The 11,387-nt window shown below is 44.7% G+C and overlaps 1 protein-coding gene across 1 annotated transcript; it reads left to right on the top strand.

The window, feature by feature from the left end:
- The first annotated feature begins 5,579 nt into the window (after window positions 1-5,579).
- Window positions 5,580-8,901, top strand: LOC125513472 (putative glycosyltransferase 2). Its single transcript, XM_048678600.2, has 2 exons — window positions 5,580-7,272; window positions 8,680-8,901. The coding sequence occupies exon 1, from the start codon at window positions 5,796-5,798 to the stop codon at window positions 7,230-7,232; it is 1,437 nt and encodes a 478-aa protein (XP_048534557.1). The 5' UTR covers window positions 5,580-5,795; the 3' UTR covers window positions 7,233-7,272; window positions 8,680-8,901.
- Window positions 8,902-11,387: the final 2,486 nt, after the last annotated feature.

Below are 11,387 nucleotides of genomic sequence, written 5' to 3'. Positions count from 1 at the left end.
GGAAACAGACCCTCGTGGTCAGGTTGATCGTGCTCCGGCATGGTCAATAACCCCTCGGAAGTTGGTTTAGCGATTGCTAAGGCGCGACGTCTTGCACGTTCATAGTCGGATCGTTAAGGTCGACTCCCACAGAAACGATAGCCACCATCTCATCGAAACATCGGGACACCTTTGCCTCTATCAAGTGGTATCAGATTTCTAGGTTGCTCGGTGAGATTTTTTACAGTTTTTCGTAGTTTAGATCGAGTATATTCTTCGTATCTATAGTCCATGAAAAAGCCAAAAAAAATTAGGGTTAGTTCATCCTATCCGAACCAATCTGAGTCTTTGCATAATCTTTTATGTATTTGCTTTGTTGAATTTGCGGTTGCATCGTCGTGCCAAGTTGTTGGTCTTAGCGTCTAGTCCTTTAGAGTTTCGAGTTCTGTTCACAGGTTGTCACGTCGCCGCTGCCATATATCACCACCGCATCATCATCATCGCTGCTGCCATATACCACCACCACACCAACTTCATCGTCGCTGCCATATTCATCACCACATATTCACCATCAATCCGAGTCCATATACGCCACCACATATCCGCCGCCATCACTCCAATCCGAGTCCACCTGCAACATATATCTGCCACCAGTCCGATTACCACCAGATTCATCGCCGCCACCAGTCTGAGATTCCACCAGATTCATCTCCGCCACCAGTCCTAGTCCGAGTCTAGTAATTGTTGCATTGTTTTCGATTTCCGGATCACGCGATACTTCGAGTCGTGACAGAATAGGACTCCTGAGATTCCGAGCTACCCGCAGAAGAAAAATAGTTCCAAACTCAAAAAAAACCAAGTTTGGAAAATTCTGGCTAGGCAGTTTTTAGACCACTTGTAGACTTTTTTGAAAAACATTTGTTGCGGAGGAAAAAAAAGTGCAAAAAAAAGTGAAAAAAGGAAAAAAAAATCAGAGCGTGCTCCTCCCGTGTTTACGTGCAGCGCCGTGATTTTGTTAGTGTTCTAGGCTCACGTCTCTAGCACGGTCTAGCCTAGGACCAGCATAGTACCGTCGTTGAGCGTTTATTCAACTTTGCATCTCTGAATTGATTATTGCTGACCCTTTTTGCTACTATATTATAAGCCTTCCAAGCTCCACATACATCTACTCGTGCGTTTGACTCTCCCTTGTAATCGCTTTATCCAAGCTTTGAGAGTTTTGACTATGACGGTTGCTGATCACCGCCTGCTGCTGGGTAAGAACTGGTAAGAATCTGTGATTTGCTTGACGGATTTGTGACATCCACCACCACCTCTTGTTAGTAGTCTGTAGGATCATATTCTTGTGTGTTTCTATTGCTGCTAACCATGGCAGGATCACAAGCCGACGAGACTGACTGGGAGAACCTGACGAATAAGGAGTTGCATGATAAATTTCAGCAAATGATGAGTGGACAGGTGCAAGATGTGCTAAACAGATTTGATGAGGCCATGGAGAAGATAGATGGCATGGAGAAGACGTTCGAAACAAAGCTCGATAACAAGTTTAATGAATTGCTCGCGCGTCTTCCACCACCACCACCGGCTGACCCTAACGCACCTCTCCAACAATAACAACAACAACAACAACAACAACAACAACGCCGCTTTCCAAATCAAGTGGGACGAGCACAGCGCGTTCCCATTGACCCTAGGCAAACTTCTGGTGCCGCTGTTGATGCTTCTGCCGCTCCTGCTGCTACTGCAGAGGTGGAGGATCATTACGAGGATGAGGTTGACCAAAATCAGAACTACGTGCCACCACCAGCACCACCACCACCAGGTCGTCCTCATGCATATCATTGCAACGGTAGGGATGCACCACCACCTGAGGTACATGACCATCTTCCTAAACTAAAATTGAATATTCCACCATTTGAGGGTAGATATGTTCCTGATATATATCTTACTTGGGAGTTAGAAACTGAACAACGATTTACATGTTTACAATATCCTAAGGAGAGACGTGTTCCTGTTGCCGTTTGTGCTTTCACTAGCTTTGCATGTGTTTGGTGGTCTGAACATTGTAGATTATATCCTATTCCAGCTACTTGGACTGCTTTGAAAACTGCTATGCGTACTCGTTGGGTTCCACCATATTATCAACATGAATTACTTCAAAAATTGCAGCGCTTAAGACAAGGAAAAAATTCTGTAGAAGAATATTATCAGGAATTACAAACTGGCATGATTCGGCATGTGCATGATTCAGGAGGATACCGACACTCTCCTGGGTTTTGTAAGTATTGCAAAGCAAAGGGAACATCACATGATAACCAAAGGTTCACTCGAATGTCATCCATGTAATCACAAGGATCGATATTGAGGTCCACGATTCTGCTATCGATCATTGAATGAAGTGGTTTCATTCATGTCTTTGATTTACCAAACCTACGGGGTCACAAGCTTAAGGTAATCATGATCTGATGAGTGTTAATAGGACATGAGTATCAAGGTTTTATTTGTAGAATTTTTTCATTAATCACTACTGCAGGATGCTGCTAACGTGACACTATGATCAGAGACCCTTTGACAAAACTGTGTGCGATGCATTAATCACAAACGAGGATGTAAAAAACCCGTCAAAAAAGGTGCAAAACATTTACGATGAAGGAGACATCAAACACGGTTCAGATTTTAGTTACGTGTGCGATGCGGGGCCTACAGTTGATCCTACGAACTGTTTGCGATTAGATAGAGCAACAAAAACGGGCAGTCGTATCAGTGTGTGTGCGGTATACAACATACAATTCGCTCCGATGAACTGTTTGCTATTAGAGAATGCAACAGAAACAGTCAACCAGATCAAGGTGTGTGTGATATACAACATACGGTTCACTCGGACGAACTATTTTCGATTAGGGAAGAGAACAAAAATGGTTCAACTTAATAAGAGGTGTGTGATATGCAGCATACAGTTCATATAGATGAACTGTTTGCGATGAGCCAAAAGAACATAAATGATTCGTGTAAACAAGATGTGTGTGATACACAGCAAACATCCCACTCAGATGAACTGTTTGCGATGAGAAATTATAACACAGACGGTTACTATAGTTAATTCGCGTGCGATTCTATTTGTACAAAAACTATGAAAAGTGCAAACTAGTTTCTTGCGGTGACTAGGAGTATCGCACACGATGCGTCTGCGAGTACTCATGTGCGATGATTAGTAAGTTACACATATGTTTTCTTATGTTAACACGTGTGTGATAAATAACACGTGGCACCGCATACGGTATTCGGGTTGTGTGTGTGCTCCACTCAGTCTTCCCGCGCCCCAGCGAATGCTTCCCGTGCTCCACATGGGTGAATTATAAAATCCACGCCTCTTCCCTTATCGGTTTCTCACCACCAGCTAATGGCTTGCTGCATATAACCCAGGCGGCAACGCATCGTCGCGACACTCTATGCAGATCTAGTCCTCACCCATCTACCATTAGTTATTCCAAGCATGCCAGTCAACGATCGAAGCTAAAAACATGAGATAATACTATGATATTTTATCTTCACACTTATTGGCGCTTATTTTTTGGTGTTATATTTTATCACACTACTTTCTAGTTGCTTCCTAGCTTTTCTTCAAGAACAAATATTAAATTGTGAATTCATTTGAGACCTTGCCATCTTATAATGAAGAATCTATAAGAGATTGTTCAGTTGATGTGTCTTCTCACACTTACATTGTGGGGTTTAGACTGTTTTAGGTGAAATTGTGAAGGGGTTGTGATATGGTTGATAACATTCAAATATGGAATTTTGATAACTCATTTATGTGCATGAGACCAGTAGATGGTAGGATGCCTTGGATGTTGATTCGGTAATGCCTGAAAAGAGTCTTCGGAAATGTATAGCTATTATATCCGAGTGGTAACTCGGATAGATGTCGGTGATGTATTTAATCTCGGTACATTGTAGGAGATCTCATTAAAATTTAAACTCGCGGAGTTTAAGGAATGTATACAAATCATTGCACATATATGTGGATTGAAAATTCAAGCTTTAAAGTATTCAAAATTTGAATTCTGACAAGATGTGCATTGCACGTGCACACTTACTAGTGTTTAAGAGCAACTCCAATACGCCGACCCAAACAGACGACACTTTTGTCTGCTTTTTGTCTGTTTGGGTTAGCCGCCCGCTCGTCGTTCGCCTTGTTTGAGATTTGGGTCGGCAGTGCGTCCAACGCGCTGAACCATATTTGCCAGCGTGACCGGCTAGCCGCCTTTTTTTGACAAATAGCACAGATTTTTTCATTATTTCACACACAAATTATGCATTTTCACAATCAAACATATAGTCCACAACTAAATAAATAACATAGTTTCAAGCAAATAAATAGCATAGTCTTACAAGCCGAATAAAAATAAAATAGTCTAACATAGTTTTGTAAGCCGAATAAAAAAGATACATCTATTGGTTGTCAACATGAGCCCACATATGATCAACCAAATCATTTTGCAGTTGCATGTGGGTTTCCCAATCACGCATGTCATGATGAAATTGGGTGAACTGTTCAAACGTTGCCGCTCCTCCATGCTCAGGCACAACATTCTCACCCTAAAACTGAAACCCTTGATCGTAGAGATGTTTCGGGCACTCATCTTCTATGATCATATTGTGCATGATCACACAAACAGTCATCACCTTTCATAGCTTCTTTGTGCTCCAAGTCCTAGCAGGATACCGAACGATGCCCCATCGAGGTTGCAAAACATTAAAGGCACGCTCGACGTCCTTCCTAGCACTCTCTTACTCTTGGGTGAATCTGAGGACAATCCCCAACCCTGTTGAAGAGAATAGGAAAAGAGGACAATCCCCAACCCTGTCGGAAAGAAGAGGAAAAGATTCGCCCAAGAGCAAGAGAGTGCTAGGAAGGACGTCGAGCGTGCCTTTGGTGTTTTGCAATCTCGATGGGACATCGTTCGGTATCCTGTTAGGACTTGGAGCACGAAGAAGCTGTGGGAGGTGATGACTGCTTGTGTGATCATAACAATATGATCATAGAAGATGAGCGCCCGAAACGTCTCTACGATCAAGGGTTTCAGTTTCAAGGTGAGAATGTTGTGCCTGAGCATGGAGGAGCAGCAACGTTTAAATAGTTCACCTAATTTCATCATGACATGCATGATTGAAAAACTCACATGCAACTGTAAAATGATTTGGTTGAACATATGTGGACTCATGTTGGTAATCAATAGATATATCCTTTTTATTCGACTTACAAAACTATATCAGACTATTTTATTTCTATTTGGCTTGTAAGACTATGCTATTTATTTGCTTGAAACTATATTATTTATTTAGTTGTGGACTATATGTTTGATTGTGAAAATACATAATTTGTGTGTGAAATAATGAAAATTTTGTGCTATTTGCTACAAAAGGGCGGGCAGCCGACGCGGTAAATATGAATCGACGCATTGGACGCACTGTTGACCTAAATCTCAAACAAAACGGACACCGAGCGCGCGGACAAAATCAGATAAAAGCGTCGTTCGTTTTGGATCGGTGCGTTGAAGTTGCTCTCAATAAAAAAATTAAATAGCACCTCTCCTTTCTCCGTCCGTCTACCTCTTCCAAATCCCCACCCCGCCCCACTTTTCCGCACTCCACCCAGCGTCCGGATCCCATCTCACCTAGCGGCGCTCATGTGACACTCCGGCTCGCGCTCTCGCTCACGCTCAGGCTCACGCTCTGCAACCCACCGTCCACGCGGCTGTTCCAACTGGAGCTTGGGCGTATCTAATTAAGCCACCGGGTTGGAATCGGGGGCGATGGGGCAGGAGGGGATGGGCTACAGCAGCGGAAAGGCCGGCGGCGGTGGGGGAGGGGCCCTGCCGATGACGGCGGCGCGGGCGCGTGGGGCGTCGCCGCTCAGCACCCACCATCGGTCGCGGAAGATCAGCCGCACCTTCAACAACGTCAAGATCACCGTGCTCTGCGGCCTCGTCACCATCCTCGTCCTCCGGGGTACCATTGGGCTCAACCTCTCCCTTCCGTCCCAACCCTCCGACGCCGATGCCCTCGCAGGCGCCAAGGCCGTTGAGGACATCGACCGCATCCTCCGCGAGATCCGCTCCGACTCCGACCCCTCCGACCCCACCGACAGCGACCTCGACTCCTCCAGCGTCCTTTCCAATGCCACCGCACTCAACTCCTCGGAAGCCGCCGCCGCCTATGCCGCCGCCGTGGGCAACCACGCGCTCGGTCCCAACGTCTCTGGCTGGGACGAGCAGCGCCGACGGTGGCTCGCGCAGAACAAGGGCTTCCCAGCCACTGTCCCCGGCGGCAAGCCCAGGATCCTGCTTGTCACGGGGTCGCAACCAGGCCCCTGTGACAACCCGCTTGGCGACCACTACCTGCTCAAGAGCACCAAAAACAAGATCGACTACTGCCGCTTCCACGACATCGAGATTGTTCACAACCTTGCGCACCTCGACAACGAGCTCGCTGGTTACTGGGCCAAGCTACCGCTGCTACGCCGACTTATGCTCTCCCACCCGGAGGTCGAGTGGATCTGGTGGATGGACAGTGACGCCCTATTCACCGACATGGCCTTTGAGCTGCCCCTCTCGCGCTATGACAACCATAACCTCATCATTCACGGTTATCATGATCTCCTCTTTGAGAAGCACTCTTGGATCGCGCTCAACACCGGCAGCTTCCTCTTCCGGAACTGCCAGTGGTCACTCGATCTTCTCGCTGCGTGGGCTCCTATGGGGCCCAAGGGCTTCATCCGCGAGGAAGCCGGGAAGATACTCACCGCATACCTGAAGGGCCGTCCAGCATTCGAGGCTGACGACCAGTCTGCGTTGATATACCTCTTGCTCTCGCAGAAGGAGAAGTGGATGGACAAGGTGTATATAGAGAATTCATACTACTTGCACGGTTTCTGGGCTGGGCTGGTGGACAAGTACGAGGAGATGATGGAGAACCACCATCCAGGGCTTGGGGATGAGCGGTGGCCATTCGTGACACACTTTGTCGGGTGCAAGCCATGCGGAAGCTATGGTGATTACCCAGTAGACCGGTGTCTCAAGAGTATGGAGCGGGCATTTAATTTTGCCGATAACCAGGTGCTGCGCCTGTATGGTTTCGCACACAAGGGGCTGGAAAGCCCTAAGATCAAAAGGATCAGGAGTCAGACCACAAAGCCTATTAACGACAAGGAGAACCTTGATGTGAAGGCCAAGATGTCGACCACTTCTTGAAGCTACTGAAGATAAGGCAATAGCATAGGCTCTCTTCAAGGTCAGCATTTTGTCACTTGGTTGTTGTTTTAGTTTCTACTATTTTTTGCTTATGTTTTTTTTTCTTGTTATGTGTAACAGTTAAGATTGCACATGTTATGTTTATCATGAACTTAAATGTGGTAGGAGCTCAAATCAGATGGAAATATCTCAGTTTTGTACTCAATTTCATTTCAGTGCTACTTTCTTGCGGGACAAGTACCCCTAATGTGGTTTTGGTATCTTGTAGTGATTTGTGTTCTATGTAGAGTTGAAGTGCAGTTTTGAAGCAAAGCTAATTGCTTAGCTAATTTAGAACATTTGGCCCTATAGGCTATAATAGTGCTATGTTAACTGGAAATATTTAGCCCTATAATAAGATCCCGCGGGGCATATGTGCCAATGGAGGTCCTCATGCTCCAAACTTTGTTACTCCCTCTTATCCATATTAATTGTCGTTGATTTTGTACTAAATCAGCGACAATTAATATGGACGGAGGGAGTAGTTCATTTCGTATGTCTTGTTCGATGGTGGTATTTACCGGATTGCCATCTTTAGTGCCTAGATATGTTAGTCCAAAAATGTTTCATGGAACCATTGAAGAAAATATGCGATCTGAGCATATCACAAGTGGCTAGATTCCTTGTGATAGAATCTGTCCACCTAGGTTACAGTCCTAAACTTGGCATGGGTGTTTCCATTTTTTAGCGGTATGGTGTACCTGTTAAGTACGATGTGTCCATGGTCACTTCGTCAATCTAAAGATTTCCATTTGGAGTTCATTTTTCAAAGAAAAAACTACTAGTATTTAAGAGAAGATAGTATCTCACCCACTTGTAATGAATTACATTACATATTTTAAATAATGGTAATAGTAGAAGATAAGGAAAAGATGGCCCTTATTTACAACAATTCAAGCTGCTTACAGAGGTGTTTCGTTAAATAATCCAATTTCTGTGGAAGCATCAGTGCTTATATCATAGTGCTGGGGACAATCCGTATTTTGTGGAAACACCAGTGCTTATATCTATAGCTGGGGTGTGTAGTTAAGCATCTGCTCTCTACAAATAAGTGCTGGTGCCTAAGGTAAAGCCGGTTTATTTTTCTAGACACTTTTGCTCCCCACAAATAAGCACCGATGCTTAAGGTAAAGTCTGTTTATTTTTCTAAACATCTTGCATTGTACATGATCTTGGTTGCGGACTTGGTTTAGTTCAAAGTCCGTTAGTCTTGGCTATTGAGTTGGGTTGGAGTCCGTCTTTGGAATTGTATGCATTTGACATTCGAAGTTATCCTCAGTGAACTATGTATACACTTGTTTTCAGATTGATTTTATTGAAATCTATATTGTGAATGAACTACGTATCACATGTTTTCAGATTGCTTTTATTGAAATCTGTGATATAGTTGTGAAGCATATTTTTGCAGCTTCAGATATTATATGAACAGAAGCAATACTATTCTGCATATATGCAGACGCAACTTGTCCATCAGAGAGCTGATGCCGTTTTAAGATCAATGAGCATTCCCCAAACACGTATTCCTATTCTTTCGAGAATAACTTTGTACTTATGCAACCGTCCATGCTCTGTTTTTTTCCATGGATGCAAGAGAACAGTGTTAGAAATTTAAGGTTTGTGGTCTATTCTATTCCTCTGCGTTTATTGGTCCCGCTAACATTCGCAAATTCACATATACTAGTTGATACCCCGCGCGTTGCTGCGGGACTTTGTGCTTTGAATGAGCAGATTCAAAGATATACTGTAGCTATGTGAATGAATGGAAAATACAGCTAGAATGTTGAACACTGCATTTACATTTTAAATGTTGATTTTGGAGATCGAATGGAATATTGATATTTACATTTGAAATGTTGAACAAATATATGTCTCCTCATAATTCACTCTGTCCGAGAACAAATATACTCCTATATTCGTCTTTTTGTGAAAATCATGTATCATGGTAAGTGGTAACCCAGCAGTATCGCTTATAAGACCAGTAAAGATGTATGGAGATAAGAGAGAAAATATGTTGATTAATGTCACAAAGCAAATTTACAATTGCCAGCCAGACAATATCCCCACCATGGTTATGTAATCAAAAATTTTAGCATGGTGTTTAAGGCACTTATAGTTTCCCTATGTACTATATAATCAATAACTGAACCAAGACGTGTAGTCTTTAAATTACTATGAAAACTTCGATCTTGACTTAAAATTGACTACCGCTGTAGATGATCCTAGAAATGAACTGAACGAAGTAGTTTTACCAAACTATTTATCAAAAAGGTACTACTTGTCAAGGACCAAATATCAAGAGATCCAACATTTCCAATAGCTAGAATAATCAAGAGAGGAAACATCGCTAAGTAAATAGGCAAAAGAGCTTATGAAAAACCTTCCTGTAAGCGGAAAGCAACGACGTATGATGCGATGGTGGCATGGTGGCATCCCCCGGAACTCACCAGGTGCTTCACATCCCACTTTTTATCTTTGTATCACTGCCTACAGACATCCCTCGACGGAAAGCTCAGGTCCAGCCGGCGGCAGATGCTGATGTATCGCAGGTGAGGCGTAAGAGAGACGTACCATGTGATGAAGATCTTGATGGACTGGACGATTCCAAGCAGGGTTAGGTAGGAGAAGGCGGGCGATGCCACGGGCGGTTCAATGTTCGAAGATTTTTTATGCAACATGTTAGAATAAAATCCGAAGCATACCGTTGATCATTCGAGGACCAAGCAATCACACAAGCATGACACCAAGATTTGTTAACGAGGTTCACCGATATGGCTACATCCTCCGGGTCTGACTATGGGCGCTCCTCCCCATGACACCGCTATGATATCGCACCCGGTCGTCCTGGACACCGGCACATGCCGCCGGCTTTCCCTGCGTTCCCGTGCTATTATGTTGGCATAGGTTACATCGTGTGTCTACCCCCGCTATATATGAGAGGCCTATGATACAAGTGTCCTATTAGGACACGACTCCACATCCTATGTAAACACAATACAACTCCTAGTTCAACTGTAACCTACCTTGTACACAATATTCGACACAACTCTAACAAACTCCACCTTGGCGAATATTCTCCACCATCTTGAATTCGTCAATGTGTCAAACTTCCATGTACATTGGACTTGAGCTTATCCCATGAGTATCGCTGCTACTCCAAAGACTCCATGTGACTCCATCTGCAACTTGTAGTCCCTCATTTTCTTGACCACAGTCAACACTCGAGCAAAATTAAGTTCCTCTTTACTCTAGTATGTGCTCCCAACTTTCAGAGTATCCGTCAACATTATCACACACTGATCATTGACCTGCATGAAAGTGAACAACTCACATATTGGGTGTCACACATAAGAGTTACCTGAATTCAACATCGCCGCTCTTCCTTGACCATCTGTCTGAAACTTGAAGGAATTTCACCATTGCTTGTAGTCATCCCGAGTCAATTCGCAGTTGTCTCACCACATGTATGACCACCAGAGCCCTGGCCCGTCTCCATGTCCGTGCGTACCGCACGCCTCATCGCTATTACCGCGTCGAGCCTCCGCTGTCCCGGTCGAGTCTCAAGGGTCGCGAAACCACACCACTCAACCCCCACTGCAGAGTACCATCGATCATCACAGACCTATGACGAGTTTCACGCCTCCATCAGACCACTGGGCTCTAGTCTAAATTACGTGTCACTCGCTTTTTCCCAGCTGAATAGGCTTCGATTCTCTGGATCCTTACACCGTAGCCCCTCAATCCAGCTCCACCTTCAACATGACTCCATGGTAGATGATCAGTCCACCCTCGCGCCCCGTCGGTTCCAAACTCCATGTGTACATCACCTTGAATCAACCCCGCGCCATAGTCTTGTCGAAGCCACACAAGCCATCGGGTCTGCGCCACGTGTTTCCACGCCCAGAAGTCGGTCACCATCAGCATCACGCTCCTATGTCGTCATCGCCGATCCCACCACCGTCTTCTATACCAACCGACTTGCGTCAATCCGTCAGACTGTTCAAGTCTGACCCAGCCGAACTTATTCGACTGCATGACATGCTCCAAGCTCGCAAATCATCTTCCTCGAATTTCCATCCATCACATGATAACTCCATCACTGCTGACATCACTTCCCGC

The sequence above is a fragment of the Triticum urartu genome, chromosome 6A (genome assembly GCF_056163025.1).
Source record: "Triticum urartu cultivar PI428250 chromosome 6A, HENAU_Tu73, whole genome shotgun sequence".
Classification (NCBI taxonomy): Eukaryota; Viridiplantae; Streptophyta; class Magnoliopsida; order Poales; family Poaceae; genus Triticum; species Triticum urartu.
This window is presented reverse-complemented; position numbering and strand designations above follow the sequence as displayed.